This window comes from Neolamprologus brichardi, chromosome 13 (genome assembly GCF_056152115.1).
Source record: "Neolamprologus brichardi isolate AB-2024 chromosome 13, ASM5615211v1, whole genome shotgun sequence".
NCBI lineage: Eukaryota > Metazoa > Chordata > Actinopteri > Cichliformes > Cichlidae > Neolamprologus > Neolamprologus brichardi.
In genome coordinates, this window is record NC_142116.1 from 14,593,296 (window position 1) to 14,611,695 (window position 18,400).

The window sequence follows — 18,400 nt, forward strand, 5'->3', positions numbered from 1 at the left end:
AAAATTGTTTTTCATCGGAAAAAAGACTTTTTTTCCATTTACAAATCAAAATTCTTGTTGCTATACAAAATATCGGGTTATTTTTAAAAAAACAAACAAACAGGTTCTTATCTCAAACGCTTAGATCATTAGCTCAAAAATTTTGACTTCATTTACATTTTAGATTCTCCGAGTTTTTAGTAATTTTCGCATTGGTTTAAGTAAGTCAGTCCAACAAAACTTGTTTTCAGTGGAGGAAACAAACTTCCAGAGTAAAATGACATAATGAACAACACTTCTGGCAGTTCTTCAGTTCACTAGACATCAATTCTCATTTTATAGTCTCATTAATTTTAAGAGATGGACAGAAAACACAACACAGCTAACAACATAATACATTTTTTAATACTGTAACATACTGGGCTGAACCTTTTAGGTAGGACCAAATTGCTTTTTGATGAAAACATTTCCAAACTGCGCTGGAAAAAAAGGACACTATAAGTGCAGGTTTTTGTCAGGGTAACTCAAAACACACACCTCTTTTGGAGCTTGAAGATCCATCCACATTAACAATGCCCACCCCTTTAAAAAATATAAAAAAGTAGGGAGATGACTATATAGTTTTTGCATATTCATATGTGGAGTCAAATTAGGGAATAGACTAAGCGTAGAGCTCAATTTCCAAACAGTTTAAAAAGTTGTTTTTTTTTTGTTTTTTTTTTTTAAACCAAGTATATGTCAGATTTGTTTCTACATGTGCATATATATGTAGTTATTGAAGAGATTATGAAATAGCAGTAACAGGGATAGGATTAAGTACATCATCCTGCCCTTTTCCAAACATGTAAAGTGAGTGGTGCAGTGTTGTTGGTGGTAATTCAGTATCCTCCCTCTTATTTATTATGCGCTTTTGAAATAGAGCAATCGATTTACTTATGAACGTAAATACCAACAAGGCACCAAACACCATTTCTTTTTTTTAAGAAAGTACGTTACATGCACTATTGAGTTAGATGGTAATAGGTGGTTGGCTAAACAACACTCAATGAATAAAAGACATAGGAAAATGTTTACAAGGGTAGTCAGATGAGAAGAAACATCAACTTCAGCACACCTGTTTGCACGAGTGCGATTCTGCCTCTCAAAGTTGCCAAAACCACACACAAAGAAGAAAAATAAAGCCCCCAAAATCTTGTTTTTCCTTTGTTACAGAATTTTATTGATCTTGCAGCAACAGTGTCCACTGGCATTGGAGTCTCATTTAAAATAAACGTCATTTAAAAATCAGAACAAAAGATTACAGTAAAGTTGGTTTCAAATTTGTCTCTCAAAGCATAATATTAAGCCCTCTTTGTGAAACTGAAGTCACTGGAAAGAAATCTGCCGTGTAAATTATAATGCCGTAATGTAAAGACTTATCACGAAACATGGCCAGAATTAATAACGGCAAAAAGAAGAAAAAAATAAAATAATCTGACAGACATCAGAGGTTCCAGTCTTACTGAGAAACAAACATCATGTTGAGTCATTTACCGAATTCAGAGCTGCTACTTGGACAGAGTACAGTTAGCAGGTATGAATATGATTTTTGGTGTTAAAAAGAAAAAATATTATTTGAACATAATGAGTGTGCGGTACTCTCACATTGCCAACTTCAATATCCCATATTTACCATTGCACTTCCAAACTTCACAGCTGTTGGAGGATAGAAAGATGGCAAAGAAAATAAAAAGTATTCCTTTTGCTCAATTGCCAAGTACAATGTTACCTGTTCAATGTTGCAGTGAAAAAATAAACATCTGTTGGAAAGTACAAATTGATGACCAGGTACCCAGTTACTGCATTTCATGTAAAGTAAGGCATGGGCAGGCGTGACTCATGAGATGAACAAAGGTAATCTAAAATGGGTTAAGGACACTGGGGGACAGATTTGTTGATTACAGCATCCATCAAGCCTGATGTAAACAGTTTGTTCTGGCTGCTTAACAATTCAACAGGCTTGACAGTGCCCATATCCAAACAAATTCACTCAGTACTAAGAAACCGTATTAAAAAATAAAATGCATATAAAAACATCTGGACTATTTCAAGTTTTCCAAAATCTTGTATCGCACCAAAAACATCAGCGGGATATTAACCGTTTCCATGTTCTTCTAAATGTTTTTATCTGGTTTGGAAAGCTCCCAGCACATGGTGCCAAGTATCCTTCGATTTTATCAAATTATGAATGCAGAGCACCTGCCAACACAACAAGATCAAAGTGTGGTAAAAAAAAAGAAAAAAAAAAAAAAGAATTTTTGGCAGATGAGAAACATGAAAATAAAAATCACAGCGAGGCCACGGTTGTGATGAATTGAGTGGCTTTATATTGTTATACTGAAATGTAACTAAAATCAAAAGCTCGTTTGTCAGTTGCCAGGTTGAAACCTTACATAAGTGGGAAGTACAATCATTTTTTGATTAAAAACAGCTCAATCGCAGGCTAAAATTCATTAAAAAAAAACAAAAATAAAAAACAAAACCATAAAAGCCAAACAAACAAAAAACAAAACATATCTTGGAAATTGGAAACTTGTGCACCCTTGTGTTGGTAATGAAGAGTGAAGTCTTGGAATGGCATGAAATCTTCACCTAATTGAAAACACAGCATCCCTTTACAAACCATCACTGGAAACTAAAGAGTCCAACTGATAATAATAATAGACTGTGGGGCTTTTCAAGTAGTTTCAAAACAATTAAACAAAAATCACTGAAATATCATGCTAACAAGGGTCCTCAAAACCAAAGACTGTGTGGAATTTCATGTTTCGATTGATTCAGAGGCAAAGACTAAAAAAAAATAAATAAAAAAATAACCACTTCCTCTCCCAATTAACGTGTATCATTTCCTGTTTTACGTCTCTGCTGGGGGAATCCCGAGAAATTGGACTAATTTGTTTGGGCATTCTGGGAGATGCTCCCGTGTTGTGAAGTTAATTTGTACTGCAACTGGTAACCATGGAAATCTATTCAAATAAACCGAGTTTCCAGCAATGACCAAACTGTACCTGTATGATAGACTGAATCCCCATGGTTTACACACATTACATCCAGCAGTGAGACAAAGAGCTAAAGAAGATGGCTGCCATGAGGGCTCACGACATTGGTTTCTACAAGCCAAGCCACTGGCACGCGTGTTGCCAGGTTATTTCCTTTTGCTGGTGTGGTTCCAGTCGGTTAGATGTCCATTTCGAACTGAGCATCATCACCTTTAAAGCACAAAGAAAGGGGAACAAGACAAGTAGGTATTGAGATGTGTCTAGAAGAGGCAGCTTGATTAATCAATATGTGGAACGGTGAATAATGAATAGGCTACTATCTTTTACCAGTTGCAGGCTTGCCATCGTGGTTGTTGACGTGGTTGTTGGCTTCATTCTTCTGGTTCTCAGTCAGAACATTTAGACTGGTCACGCCAGGGATGACAGGCAGGTGAGCCGGTGGAGTCTGGGCAATGGGAGAATTGCGCCGATCCAGGAGGAACTTGCGGTCGTAGATGATCCGGGTTCCTGAAATGGGAAACATCAAGTTTCTGCTACTTTTCAAAGAGAGCGTGAATATGGGTGCAGCCTAATTTGTTTAAAGGCAAAAGGTCTTCATCCAGAGGGGCCAGATTCAGGCCAACTTAACTATATGAAATAACATTAGTGAAGCCAACTTCCTGCACATGTTTCCCCATTAGGTTCTGTGTGGTCTCTGAGTACCAGAAAGATACACGTCTCTCTTGCTTAAAGAGTTTTCCTGTACACACTATTGTCTAATCATTTCTGAATAAACGTACTAAAATCTGCAGTCTTGATGGCCATGGTGACATCACAGTATTTGCATTCTTGGCTGACTCAAGATGCGGTTTGACCTTTTTCCTCTTCTCCATAGCAGGCAAACACAGGTGAAACTAATAACATTAACATCAGCTTGTTCACAATAACGGCAGCACAGGTCAAGTTGATTTCATCAGCAGCACCTGTGTGACTGATCAAATCAGCTGAGCTTCTTCAAATTTTAGTTTCACTTCTTCCTCTCAGGCATTTTCTTCCTCCTCCTAAGAAACCCCATCTATTCATTATTCTAGCCTAAAACTAAATGTGCATTTAGAGTGTAGTTGAGCAGTTTCATTTCACTGTAAACTGACTGTCCTTCTGTGGTTGTAATGCTTAATACAGACATTTCCTGTACAAACCGTTTGCTGATAATGAAAGAAAAACAGTGCTGTGTAATACTGCGCACTGTTTTTTTGGAGACCTATAATGTAAATGTTCCTCTCTTTGCCCGTATCTGTGCTAAAGTCCATAAATGCAATAAATGTTACAGTCTACATAAAAAGGTCCAGATATAGTTTTGTAGTGCATCTTTGAGGTATTTTTGTTCATTTCCCCAAAAATAATTAACACAGCAGCTACATACTGAACATAGAATATAGAAACAAAGTATCCAATATTGATAATATTGATATTAGGATCAATCCACCCACTTCTAGAAATGAATGCTTTAACAGAAAGTCTCTATGTAAGTACTATTACTATGCAGAATAAAGCATATCAGTGATGCCAGTCAGGCAGGAAAATTGTGTAAGAATGTCCTTATTGGAAAGGATCCTTTAGTGCGGGGATGTCAAACTCATTTTACATTGTGGGCCTCATTACAGCCCTTTCAGCAACTGAAAACAGTTCAACTACACATTTAATCTGCATTTAAATATGAGAAAAATAAACAAATGCTCATTCTCAACAATACTTCTCTGTTTCTCTGCATGGTAAAGAAATGTTGCTGTAGTAAATGAAAGAAATCTGTCAGCACAACTCTTTGGGCTTAAATTGTAACAAATAAACGTGGAAATTTACAGAAGGTTCTGGTAGGTCATTGCTCATACTGTGCTATAATTACAAAACCAAGTTTCTGTTCATTTACAGGACTTTTTTTACTGCAGACCTATTGTCAAAACATTTAATTCGTTGTTTATCTGTTACTTAATCAATTGTACGTATACACTAACAAAGTGGAGATCTTTATGTACAGAAAAAAAACGTATAAAACTTATTAAAATACATTTAAAAGTCCAAAATTTATGCCCTCTTTCACATTTTCCATCGCCATCCAGTGGGCTGGATTGGACTCTTTGCGGGGCAAATTCTGGCCCCTGGGCCTTATGTTTGGCAACCCTGCTTGAGTCCTTGTAGAAATCACATATCCAGTATTATGAACTGAAGCTAAAACATATGGAAGCTTGTTTCTGCCACTGAAAAACTAAATTTCTTGCGATCCATAAGTCAAAATATCGACTTAATAACTCATTTTGAAGTTAGTAAGTTAATAAGTCAAAACTTCGACTTCCACAGAGACACGCCTTTACCTGTAATCTAACGATCATCAGATTTCTGCTCACCACCGCTGGCAAACGTAACACGTACACCTTTATACACAGTTTCAGGTAACAATGCACTAATGGAATCTCTGCGTTGCCAACGAGCCAATTAGGCAGCAGCTAGAGCGCACGGGGGCGGGGCTAAGCTTTGTTTTTGTTTTCATCTGGATGACAAGGCAGCCTAGGCCAACACTGCCAGGCACAGTTGAAGCTTAGCTGAGACCACAAGCACCACCTCACTCCAAAAGTCCCCTCTTTCCCTACAAATCGACGACAAAGCAGGCGAGCTGCCCTCTCACCTCCAGGAGTGGTAGAGAATAAAGTGCCTCCGGGGGTGGTACAATAGTCATGAGGTAGCTGCGTTGTGTCGTTGATCAACACCGTCTTGGTCGGGATGGCCCTGCTCTCGCTAAGCTGACGACTGGTCGACATTTTTGTTTAGCGCTGATTTGGTGACAAATCCAGCAGCTACAGAAAACTGGGGTGTTTGTTTCCCGACGGACGGTGGAAACCCGGGCCGTTCCCCACTCTCGTATGTCTTCCCTAAAGCTTTCTTGTCTCTCCTTTCGTCCTCCCAGCCGTCAGCACCGTCCCCTCCCTCAGCAAGGCAGGAAGCACGACAAGCTGCGGCCGGATGTGAGGTCAGCCGTGCGAGGCGTCACTGTCAGTTAAAACCTTATTTATACGTTAACGGGGAAACCTGTATGTTCTTCGGAAATCATGCATGCTGGCAAGAAAAGGATGGACTTGTAGGTGTTTCTGTCATGCAACATAAAAAAAACAAACAAATGGGGGGACATGGCTGTACATGCATGTATAGTTTCCTCTTTCCTTGCTAAAAGTGAAAACATTAGCTTTTATTTTATGAAAAAGGGTTTAATAGCAGAATAGGAAACGGTTATAATTAAAATGTATTAAATAATTATAATAATTCTTAAAACTGAGTTTGGTGTTGCTATAAAATGTACGCATCCACGTTAATTTCTATTTTTAAGGTTTCTGAAGAGACAAGCATGAGAAGGATGGCAGCAAACGTGAAAGGGAAGGTTTCTAAGATGGTAGTGAGACATGCTATAATGTATGATTTGGAGATGTTAGCACTGAGAAAAATATATATATTGGACAATAGGATGTTTACGGTGGAGCTGGCAGGCAAGAGGAAAAGAGGACATCCATGAATCTTGTCCTCAGAAAAGATTCATGGATGTAGGGAAGGGGGACATGCAGAGGGTTGGTGTGATAGAGGGGGGTGTGAGGGAGATGATCTCCAAAACGAGCCACTGGAAGCTTTCTCATAGATGATCACTTTGGGATCATCAGAATTGAAGTGTAGTCGGAAGAGGCATTTTAAATCACACAGATATACCTTAATGTTTCTGCGAGAATAGAAATAGAGAATAAAAGCTAGTAAAAGCAGTGTTTCTGGGTGCATCACTTGTTGGATAGAGGGCAGCTGGCAGCTGTATCTGGTCATAATAGGTCTGCTGTGTTAACCTCCTGGAGCTCAAAGCAGTGCAGAAGGTGTAGCATGGTGAGCTGATCCAATGTGAATATGATTGTAAGGTCACCTCTGAGCACTTATGTTGGCAGTTAGCTGAAAGCATTATCTACAGATCAAAACAAGTATAATGGCAAGGCACTTGGATCCAAAAAAGAACGGGCAGAAGATGAATTGGACAGCAACAAGAGCAGGAAGCTGAAGCATGATTGACAACTGACAAGAAATAGTGGAAGGACCTAAGAGTAGTTTGTAGTTATTCATGCAGTTTAGAGCTCCATGCCCAATCCTTTTGCTTAACTATGCACATTCTTGTATGATTCTTTTTCAAAAGAAAAGATGATTCTCTATGTGTGTGTGTGTGAGATGCCAAGAGTTTCCATGTTTGAGAGTGTGTAATTTTGTGTTGTATTGTGTTATAATTTTTGTCAACAGAGACTGGATGTCCACAACAAACTATAAATTCACCAACTATGCATTTGACAAGCCAGACTAAAATCAATGTACTGGCAAAATGCTTCTTGCATGGGTCTGCAGAGCGAGGCCATCTTGTTCCAGTTTGTCACCTGTAGATGGCATTACATGGATTCTCTGTTTCCCCCTTCCAGCAGGTTTATTGGAGAGGAGGCATGAAGTGAAAGTAGGAGATATATGATCATTAGAGCCTGAGGTCATCAGTTCTTCCTGCAGGAGGCAATCAGCTAAAGACATTTTTCCATCTCCTGACAGCAGAGAGGAAGAGTGGTGCCTTCAGACACTGCGCAGGTGTTTTTGTTCAACGTTGACCTGTTTGTAAATTTATGCATGGCGAGGGATCCCCTGCTGTCTGCTTACTGGATTTGAGGCTATCACTTGCACTCCTGTTGCAACTTCAATTTTTTGTGCATATATTTGCATATTGTTATATTTGTTCAACCTGTGCTGTTCCTGCTTTGTTTGAGTTTGTTGATGGGCCTTTTTTTCACATTCCACATTAATTCCACATTTAAGTGGAATTTGGAATACATATATTGAGAATCCAGATTTACACCCTGTTATCAGGACTGTTCTGTCAGGGAACATTTTTTTAAACCACGAAAACAGACAGCTGACATCATTTAAACGCTTAAGTAAGTAACTAAAGCTTGCAAATGAGAAGAAAACCCTTAAGTTAGCAGGACTGTTTAAATATTTTAAATGAATTTGAGATGAACCCCATTTTCTTATCTTTATTTTTTGCACAATTTGAATATATTATGTCAATTTGTGAATCATAATGTCTCATATATGTTTTTTTTCCTCTTATTTTTTGTATAAACGCTCAACCTTTAGTATACATGTATCGTGGATAATGGATAATATTATTAGCACTGATGTTCACAAATAAAGTTCTAGCTTGGTGGTTATTACTAGTAATGAAGTTCAATGGGGGAATTTTTTTTTCTGTTGAAGCTAATATTTCCAATCGCCTATGAAGGCATCATTGGCTAAGTACGCATGCGCGGTGCCCTCGGTGACTGACCACGCAGCGCGAAAGCCCTGCGCAGACTCTTCTGACGCCATCCTTCACCCAAATCCAGCGTGAAACAGAAAGCCAAACGACAACATGAGCTTCTCGGTAGAAGAGAGGGGAAACCCGAACTCCCTGAGCTACCGCTTGTTTTTCAGTAAGTAGGAAATAAGCATAAGTAATAACGTTTCGTCTTTATTCTCTACTTTTAGGACTTTCTTCAAACGCCACCGGCTAGCCGCAACCTCCCACGTGTCACTTATCATTTGTTTTGCATGTTCCCTTCAGTCATATCAGTGAAGTGTGTGTATTTACATATATCCTTGCAGTAGGAATTAATAGAATGTTTTAAAACCGATAGTAAATCTCCTCTCGAGTCCAATAACCTGGCCTAACCGGTCCTTTAGCTTTTGCCCTGTGAAATAATTATGGATCTGACATCAAGTTGCTATACCTGATCGGCGACCTACCTGTTTGTACATGGGAGAAGGAAGTTGTTTTTGGCTAACTTTCGCACGATGCTAAATTACCTGCAGACATCATAAATCCTTGGAGATGGTGGGACTACGCCCTCATTGATTTATTACAACCCCCGTTCTTATTTATTGTGGGTCAAAGTGTATTTAGTAATTTCAGCAAGGGCTTTGACTATCATCACATTATAATCTAGTGTTGTTGTTGTCTCACAGTTTACAGTTTTTATGGCTAGATTACTGCAGGTTTTTCATTAAAGCACGTTCATACCAGCTGCAGTAAAGAAGTAAGGGCAAAAATAAGCTCCGGTTAACTATGCACGGCACAGTCCAGCCTTTGCAAGCAGGGGCCTCCGAGCACGATATGAATGACTTCATTCAGCTGAATGCTGTCATTGAGCAGTTTGTATTTGCCTGCCGTATTCATACAATGTTTAATCTTTGTTGCAGAAAATGCTGAAGGGAAGTACATCTCACCATTTCATGACATACCTATGTATGCTGACGAAGGCCAGGTAAGCCACCTTTACCCTGTTACGTGTGTAAATATGTGTGCATTTATAAGATCAGCCCTCAAGATAAATTTCCCCTGCAGCACAGGCAGTGATGTTCAGCTGCTTTTTTTTCTGTAGTAGCGAGCCAATAATCGATTTGCAAGGCAGTGGCCTTTACCCCATGTTCTCAGTGCTGTGTCAATACCTTTTGTGATTACTGTAGATTATTTATCTTATCTGCCAGCAGCAGTTAATTGAAGCAATACCTGAGCATGAGCTTGAATGCATGATAAAAAGTTTAGAATTGTCTCGCTTAAGTATGAATGAAAAAAACAAACTTAAAATAACTTAAAGACAGTTCAATAGATTTCTTTCTCTCTGTTTTTCAGAACATCTTTCACATGGTTGTTGAAGTGCCAAGATGGACAAATGCAAAAATGGAGGTAAGACTGGTGCTGCGCAAAATGCATTCTTTCTGAAGGTGCAGTTGATTGACGGAAGAAGGAAAACAAACAAAAAATATATATACTTTTGAGGTGTTTTCACTTACTGAGTGCAGCCCTGACATCGGTGTGCGTGAGAATGCAGATAAGATATTACATGCTTTTTAATCTAGTACAAAGTCTGTGCAATACCTGTTGGAACCAATAGGAGAATAGTACAGGTAATAGTACATCTGATATAATTTTTCCATTAGTAGACTCCTGTTCTTGTTGAACCCTGAATTGGTTCAACAATACAAAAAAAAAGAGAGATGAGGTAAAAATGGCATCTATGGCAGAGTTCAAGGAGAAAAGCACAAAAAAACGTGCCTGGATAACTTGCTGTAATTGATGGAACTGTGATTTCAGCTCTCAAACAGACAATCCCGAAGAAGAATGCCTCCATCAGTCAAATACACCACCAAGTATCCCAAAGAGTTGACTTCGTTCATCGTTTTCAGTGGGAGAAATATTTTGTCACTCAAGTCTCGAGACTGAAGATTTCTCCATAGCGATATTTAGGGCTCATTACCAGTTATCACAATCATTTGATTGCAGTTCTTGTTACCAATGGTGGCACGATCAGTTATGAGGTTTAGGTGGTGATTACTTTTTCTCACAGGGCCTTAATAGATGAAATCATTCAAAAACTGCATTTTGTAATTACTCAGCTTATCTCAGCTTTGTCTAATAATCACATTTATTTGATGATCTGAAAAATGGAGATGTGACAAATATGCAAAAGGAGAAAAAAAAATCAGGAAAGAGTTTTTTTCACTGCATCACTTGTAGTTTACGTGTTAATTTCCTGTGCTAGTCATTTCAATACAGTAATGAGCTGCTTCATAGTATGAGACTGTGACAGTGTCTGTGATGTAGTCTGTGACAGTGCTGTAAATGTTTGTGCGCTCACTCCACTGTGACAGTGTGAAGTCATTGTCGCTGCACTGTTATATTCTTCCACTTGCCAAATGTTTGAGCGTTACGATCGCTGTAATTTCTGCCGTTAAAGCGTTTTTCCCTTGGGCTAGAGATGTGAGCGCATCTCTAATGAGCTCCACCGCGGACATTATCTGTGCACCAGTTAATCTGTAGCATTTCATTAACTTGCTGTCATTCAGCATTTACAGAATATTTCCCCTACATCTTTATTTGCCAGCTGCTTTCTTCTGTTCCCTGCTGAAGAATCTCCTAAGCCTCTTGAAAGTCATTACTCCAGATTTTCACCACAGGAACTCTGGTTGCAAACATCTTTACCAGAATCTTGTCTTAGCATTTAAGATTAAATTTTCCCTGAGTTTTGTCATCATTAGTTACTTTTTGCACTGTGATCAACTCTCTGAATTCTGCATCAGATCTTGGAAGATTTGGTTTGAGTTTATTCCACAGTGTATTTACTGTGGCTAATGTATTGTTTCCCAATTTTGATAGCTGTATGAAGAATTATTGTTTCTAGCTGTTAATGTTACATGTGCATGTAACATTAAGTTACAAGTGCATGCCATTTGCCAGGAATGAACTTAATATTAACTGCATTAAAAACGAATTTCTTTCAGATTGCTACAAAAGACCTCTTGAATCCAATAAAGCAGGACGTTAAGAAGGGCAAGCTGCGCTACGTTGCCAATGTTTTCCCACATAAAGGCTACATATGGAACTACGGAGCCATTCCTCAGGTCGGTATTTTGTTCAAAAGAGCTGAAGTATCCACATTAGTAGATTGCTTGAACAGTGAGTGATTTAACTTCCTGCTTTCATGTCTTAGACGTGGGAAGATCCGTCACATAAAGATGGAGACACTGGCTGCTGCGGTGACAATGATCCCATAGATGTCTGTGAGATCGGCAGTAAGGTGCAGTGCACGCTGATGATTTTGTGATTGTGTCTTATCTCATAAATGGATAATACTGCCAATTATGTGATTTCTTCTTTGTTACTGAAAATTAACCATGAGCTGGAATGTCCTGTGTAGGTGTGCTCCCGTGGTGAAGTTATCAAAGTGAAAGTCCTCGGCATCCTGGCCATGATCGACGAGGGTGAAACAGATTGGAAAGTGATTGCAATCAATGTTGATGACCCCGAGGCCAGCGAGTTTAACAGTAAGTGCCTCAGATTTCTCAGTTTTAGTTTTTCTGCATTAGCGTCATGAACTTATGATGATGATGATGTTGTCCATCATTAGACATCAGTGATGTCCGGCGCCTGAAACCTGGCTACCTGGAGGCCACAGTCGACTGGTTCAGGAGGTACAAAGTACCAGATGGGAAACCAGAAAACCAGTTTGCTTTCAATGAGGAGTTCAAAGACAAGGTCTCCACCTAACATCTCATTTAGTCAACCAGTCATTTTTTTAAACACTTTGTCAGCATTTCCTTCTTTGCCAAACTCAGCCTTCAGTTATAAAACAGTTCAAGGAACTATCAAATTAGTTCCTGCATGTTCAGTTATAAAAGCTTTTATTACTTTATAATTACTATTAAAAGTCCTACACTCATATGTAGTTGCTGTTTTATGTTTCAGGACTTTGCCATTGAAGTAATCAAGAACACTCACAACTTCTGGAAAGCCCTCATTTCCCAAAAGGCTAGCGCTGGTGAACTGAACTGGTAAACTGTGACTTTTATCAGCTGCTTTTAGAACACATGCAAACTTGCAGCCATTAATTTCTTGAATATAAGTTGTCATACTTACTATAAATCTCTATATTATCAAACAAAACAGCAAAAACACATGTGTCTCAGCTGGCGACAGCCCTTTCTGCTGCTCTGCAGATGAGGCCACTGCTGCTGTTGGTGAGGTAAGACTTCTATCCCTGCCAGATTTTGCAATATAACATCAGAAATTTCAACTTTGGGCCTCTTTGATGGATGTTTTTTTTCTTTCTAAAGACGTGCCCGTGTGGAAAAGAAGAGCCTGTCCCGTCGTCAGGTAACATTTCATATAATTGTTATGATTCTGAGGTTGAGTGTTCAAATGTGAGATTTACACGGTTGTTTTCATTCGCAGTTGATAAATGGTTCTACTATGAGAGGAAGTAAAAGAGGACCTTCTTCAAGTGGACCAGGAGGAAAGCTCATCTCTCACAGGAATACTTGAAGACAGACTTGGATTAGGAACCAATGGGATGATGGGTGGTGGGGTCTGGGTTTACCTATCTCCTTGTAGATGGAGAAGAATAGCGATACTATTGATCAATAGTAATGATACTGTAGAGAAAGAGAGCACTTATGTCATGACCAACGATTTTTCGCTTATTTAAAAAATCTCTTTGGAGATGTGCTGTAATGAACAAAGTGCAGGTACTGTGCCTAGTAGATGCGTGTGTCCTGTCTGAGACAGAACTGCTTTAATAAAGCTTCTCTGGTTAACTTATCGTGAACGTGTGAGTTTAGTTTAGACCAGTGGTTCTCAAACTGTAAGGTGTTATAGTCACCTGATGATCATGGAAAGATGGAGCTGACACGATCAGTTTTTTTTAAATTTTCATTTATTTTTTAAGAGCACTGCTTTATTTTTATTTTTAATAAATTGGGATCTGGCTTCTCAAGCGATGTAACAGAAAAGATTGAGAACGACTGGTTTAGAACATGGGCTTTATTGTTATTTATGTTTATATGCAATAACTGGGCACGCCACCACATCACATAGGTGTTCTATTGGATTGAAATCAGTTGGTCGTGGAGTTAACTCATTTTCGTGTTTAAGATTATTTGAACTTTGTGATGTGGTGGGTTATCCCGTTGGAAGCATCAGAAGATGGCAGCTTCCAACAAGGTACACCGTGGTCTTTAAAGGATGGATGTGGTCAGCTACAATATTCAGGTAGGTTGTGGTGTTTCAATGATGCTCAATTGGCATGAAATAGCCGCACCCTTTTTTACATCACAGCCAAAAACCTGATGCTTTGACACCAGGGAGAACAGATCCATGCTTTCATATTTATGCCAAATTGTGACCCTAAAATCCAAATGTTGCAGCAGAAATTGAGGTAGAAAGCAAAGTAAAAGCCCAAACTTACAGTGGCTTGCAAAAGTCTTCGGCCCCCTTGAACTTACCCACATTTTGTCACATTGCAGCCACAAACATGAATCAATTTTGTTGGAATTCCACGTGAAAGACCAACACAAAGTGCTGTGCACGTGAGAAGTGGAACAAAAATCATACATAATTCCAAACATTTTTTACAAATAAATAACTGCAAAGTGGAATGTGTGTAATTATTCAGCCCCCTTTGCTCTCAGTGCAGTCAGTTGCCCATAGACATTGCCTGATGAGTGCTAATGACTAAGTAGAGTGCACCTGTGTGTAATCTAATGTAAGTACAAATACAGCTGCTCTGTGACGGCCTCAGAGGTTGTCTAAGAGAATATTGGGAGCAACAACACCATGAAGTCCAAAGAACACACCAGACAGGTCAGGGATAAAGTTATTGAGAAATTTAAAGCAGGCTTAGGCTACAAAAAGATTTCCCAAGCCTTGAATATCCCACGGAGCACTGTTCAAGTGATTATTCAGAAATGGAAGGAGTATGGCACAACTGTAAACCTACCAAGACAAGGCCGTCCACCTAAACTCACAGGCCGAACAAGGAGAGCACTGATCAGAAATGCAGCCAAGAAGCCCATGGTGACTCTGGAAGAGCTGCAGAGATCTACAGCTCAGGTGGGGGGGAATCTGTCCATAGGACAACTATTAGTCGTGCACTGCACAAAGTTGGCCTTTATGGAAGAGTGGCAAGAAGAAAGCCATTGTTAACAGGAAACCATAAGAAGTCCTGTTTGCAGTTTGCCACAAGCCATGTGGGGGACACAGCAAACATGTGGAAGAAGGTGCTCTGGTCAGATGAGACCAAAATGGAACTTTTGGCCAAAATGCAAAACGCTATGTGTGGCAGAAAACTAACACTGCACATCACTCTGAACACACCATCCCCACTGTCAAATATGGTGGTGGCAGCATCATGTTCTGGGGGTGTTTCTCTTCAGCAGGGACAGGGAAGCTGGTCAGAGTTGATAGGAAGATGGATGGAGCCAAATACAGGGCAGTCTTGGAAGAAAACCTCTTGGAGTCTGCAAAAGACTTGAGACTGGGGCGGAGGTTCACCTTCCAGCAGGACAACGACCCTAAACATAAAGCCAGGGCAACAATGGGATGGTTTAAAACAAAACATATCCATGTGTTAGAATGGCCCAGTCAAAATCCAATCGAGAATCTGTGGCAAGATCTGAAACCTGCTGTTCACAAACGCTGTCCATCTAATCTGACTGAGCTGGAGCTGTTTTGCAAAGAAGAATGGGCAAGGATTTCAGTCTCCAGATGTGCAAAGGTGGTAGAGGTGTACCCTAAAAGACTGACAACTGTAATTGTAGCAAAAGGTGGTTCTACAAAGTATTTACTCAGGGGGCTGAATAATTATGCACACCCCACTTTTCAGTTATTTAGGACAATTGACCTACTGTATGCTAATGTGAGAGATGCATATAGAGCCACCCCCCTCCCCTCACTAGGGAAGTCAGACCACAACCTGGTTTACCTACAGCCACAATACACACCCCTCGTCCAAAGGAAGCCTGTCACAACACGCTCCATCAGGAGATGGACCCCAGAAAAGGAGGATGCTCTGAGAGACTGTTATGACACCACAGACTGGAACGTGCTTCTGAGCCCACATGGTGAGGACATAGAGGGGGCGACACACTGTCTTACAGGCTACCTCAACTTTTGTGTGGACACAGTCGCCCCTGCTAAGATGGTACGGTGTTACCCTAATAACAAACCGTGGGTAACACAGGAAGTCAAAGCTGTCCTCAACATGAAGAAGAAGGCTTTCAGGAGCAAAGTGAAGGAGGAGATGAAAGCGGCACAGCGGGAGGTGAAACGCTGTCTGAGGGAAGCAAAGGACACCTACATGAGGAAGGTGGAGCAGAAGTTGGAGAGGAACAATATGAGGGAGGTCTGGAATGGTGTGAAAACCATCACAGGCCACAACACCAAGAAAAGCACAGTGGGGGGGACTGTGGAGAAGGCAAACGAACTCAACAACTTCTTCAACAGGTTTGACCAGCCCACAACCCCCCCACCCTCACCCTCACCTTTACTACAGAGCCCTCTCCCCACTCTCCTACCTCCCTCGCTTCCCCCCCTTCCTGACACTATGATGACACCCCCCTCCTCCAATCCCTCTCTCAGCAGCAGGACATCTCCCCCCCCCTCCTTCCAATCATCTCCCAGTGTCGCAGTGGATCAGGTCAGGAGACAACTGAGGAAGCTTCGCCCCAGAAAGGCAGAAAAGCAGGTCCAGACAAGGTGTGTCCTAGGATGCTAAAGGCGTGTGTTGCTGAACTTAGGGAGCCGCTACAACGAGTCTTCAATCTCAGTCTGCAACTGGGGAGAGTGCCCGCCCTATGGAAGACATCCTGCATCGTCCCGGTCCCCAAAAGGAACCGGGACGATGAGCTGAATGACTTCCGACTGGTGGCACTGACGTCACATCTTATGAAGACTCTAGAGCGGCTCTTCCTCAACCTCCTCCGACCACAGGTACAACATGCCCAGGACCCACTACAGTTCGCCTACAAGGCGGGTGTCGGAGTGGAGGATGCCATCCTGTACCTCCTGCATAGAGCCCACTCACACCTGGATGGGGGAAAAGGCACGGTCAGGATCCTGTTTCTTGACTTTTCCAGTGCCTTTAATACCATCCGGCCCTGTCTGCTTCAGGAAAAACTGAACAGGATGGAGGTGGACCCCTGCCTGGTTGCTTGGATCTCCAACTACCTCACCGACAGGCCACAGTATGTCAGGCTGAAGGACATCACGTCTGACACTGTGGTCAGCAGCACAGGAGCACCACAGGGAACTGTGCTGTCCCCTCTTCTCTTCACCCTGTACACCTCTGACTTCTGCTACAACTCTGAATTATGCCACATTCAGAAGTTTGCAGACGACACAGCCATCGGGGTGGCTGTAGCTCAGGTGGTAGAGCAGGTCATCTACTGATCGGAAGGTTGGTGGTTCGATTCCTGGCTTCCCCCAGTCTGCATGCCAAATATCCTTGGGCAAGATACTAACCCCAAATTGCTCTCCGATGCATCCATCGGAGTATGAATGTGTGTGAATGTTACTTAGAAAGCACTTAGAAAAATGTGCTTGTGCGAATGGGTGTGAATGGGTGAATGTACAAGTTGTGTACAGCGCTTTGAGTGCTCAGAAAGAGTAGAAAAGCGCTATATAAGAACCAGTCCATTTACCATTTACCATCATGGGGTGTATCTGGGATAATCAGGATCAGAATCAGTACAGAAGTCTGGTGAGGAACCTTGTCGCATGGAGTCACACAAACCACCTGCAACTCAACACCTCAAAGACTAAGGAACTGGTTGTGGACTTTGGGAGGTCCAGAACAGGTCCACTGCCGGTTCAGATAGAGGGGGAGGAGGTGCAGCTGGTCAACAAGTACAAGTACCTCGGGCTGTGGGTGGACAACAAACTGGACTGGTCATGCAACACAGAGCACCTGTACAAAAAAGCCCAAAGCCGACTGTACTTCCACAGGAGGCTGAGGTCTTTTAACATCTGCAGGAAGCTCCTGAGGATGTTTTATCAGTCGGTGGTTGCTGGAGTACTTTTCTATGCTGTGGTGTGCTGGGGGAGCAGCACAGCAAAGAAGGACTCATCCAGGCTGGAAAAACTGATCAGAAAGGCTGGCTCTGTGGTCGGCATGAAGCTGGACACTCTGGTGTCAGTGGCAGAGAAAAGAACACTAAAGAAACTGCTGGACATTATGGACAATGCTGGGCATCCTCTGCACACGGCCATAAACAACCAGAAGAGTCTGTTCAGTGACAGGTTGCTTCTCCCAAAGACAAGAACCAACAGACTTAAAAACTCCTTTGTCCCACACGCCATCAGACTGTTTAACTCCTCTCTGGAGGGGAGAGGGAGGGGAAACAGGAGGACAAAGGAGGGGGGAACAACTAAGCTGTAGTGCCTCTTCACTTCACTGTGCAATTACCTTTTGTGCAATACTTTTTGTTAATAGTCAACGATGCAATAGACTCCATACTTGAAATGTGCAATTCACTTGTATTTTTATTTTTATTCCTATTTATTCTATTTATCCCCTTTGTATATTTTATCTATATATGTCTTTGTATTTATATATGTATGTGTATATATATATATATATATATATATATATATATATATATATATATATATTATTCTGTAACTTCTGTTGGTGCTGTGCTTTTTTGGAAACCAAATTTCCCAGAGGAACCCACCCGAGGGATTAATAAAGTTTTATCTTATCTTATCTCTTATCTTATTTGTGAAAAATGTTTGGAATCACGTATAATTTTGGTTCCACTTCTCACGTGTACACCGCTTTGTATTGGTCTTTCAGTGGCTGTAATGTGACAAAATGTGGAAAAGTCCAAGGGGGCCGAATACTTTTGCAAGCCACTGTACATGTACCGAACAAAATAGCCAGTGAGTTTAAAAAAAAAAGGGTAACTAAGTTGGATCAATATATTAGTTTTAAGGGAAATGACGTTTGCTGATACTTTGGAACTGGACTTATCTTTGA

General features: G+C 40.9%; 2 protein-coding genes across 2 annotated transcripts; one reads left to right on the top strand and one right to left on the bottom strand.

Moving 5' to 3' along the window:
• Positions 1 to 1,175: 1,175 nt before the first annotated feature.
• eif4ebp2 (eukaryotic translation initiation factor 4E binding protein 2) lies at positions 1,176 to 5,999 on the bottom strand. The gene is made up of 3 exons (XM_006783813.3): positions 5,677 to 5,999; positions 3,345 to 3,524; positions 1,176 to 3,227 (listed from the first exon to the last, which is right to left on the bottom strand). The coding sequence occupies exons 1-3, from the start codon at positions 5,807 to 5,809 to the stop codon at positions 3,196 to 3,198; spliced, it is 345 nt and encodes a 114-aa protein (XP_006783876.1). The 5' UTR covers positions 5,810 to 5,999; the 3' UTR covers positions 1,176 to 3,195.
• A 2,362-nt stretch (positions 6,000 to 8,361) lies between these two features.
• Positions 8,362 to 13,181, top strand: ppa1b (inorganic pyrophosphatase 1b). The gene is made up of 11 exons (XM_006783814.3): positions 8,362 to 8,521; positions 9,288 to 9,352; positions 9,721 to 9,774; positions 11,370 to 11,489; positions 11,579 to 11,665; positions 11,786 to 11,912; positions 11,996 to 12,123; positions 12,334 to 12,419; positions 12,535 to 12,610; positions 12,702 to 12,741; positions 12,820 to 13,181. The coding sequence occupies exons 1-11, from the start codon at positions 8,461 to 8,463 to the stop codon at positions 12,849 to 12,851; spliced, it is 876 nt and encodes a 291-aa protein (XP_006783877.1). The 5' UTR covers positions 8,362 to 8,460; the 3' UTR covers positions 12,852 to 13,181.
• The last annotated feature ends 5,219 nt before the right edge of the window (positions 13,182 to 18,400 follow it).

Bases quoted from the DNA above. Each gene is read 5' to 3' on its own strand.
- eif4ebp2 (XM_006783813.3), bottom strand. From the start codon at position 5,809: ATGTCGACCAGTCGTCAGCTTAGCGAGAGCAGGGCCATCCCGACCAAG. The intron at 3,525-5,676 runs GTGAGAGGGCAG...TTCCCATTTCAG, and splicing joins ATTCTCTACCACTCCTGGAG to GAACCCGGATCATCTACGAC. The intron at 3,228-3,344 runs GTAAAAGATAGT...TGTGCTTTAAAG, and splicing joins CGATGGCAAGCCTGCAACTG to GTGATGATGCTCAGTTCGAA.
- ppa1b (XM_006783814.3), top strand. From the start codon at position 8,461: ATGAGCTTCTCGGTAGAAGAGAGGGGAAACCCGAACTCCCTGAGCTAC. The intron at 11,666-11,785 runs GTGCAGTGCACG...TGTCCTGTGTAG, and splicing joins TCTGTGAGATCGGCAGTAAG to GTGTGCTCCCGTGGTGAAGT. The intron at 12,742-12,819 runs GTAACATTTCAT...TTTCATTCGCAG, and splicing joins AGAGCCTGTCCCGTCGTCAG to TTGATAAATGGTTCTACTAT.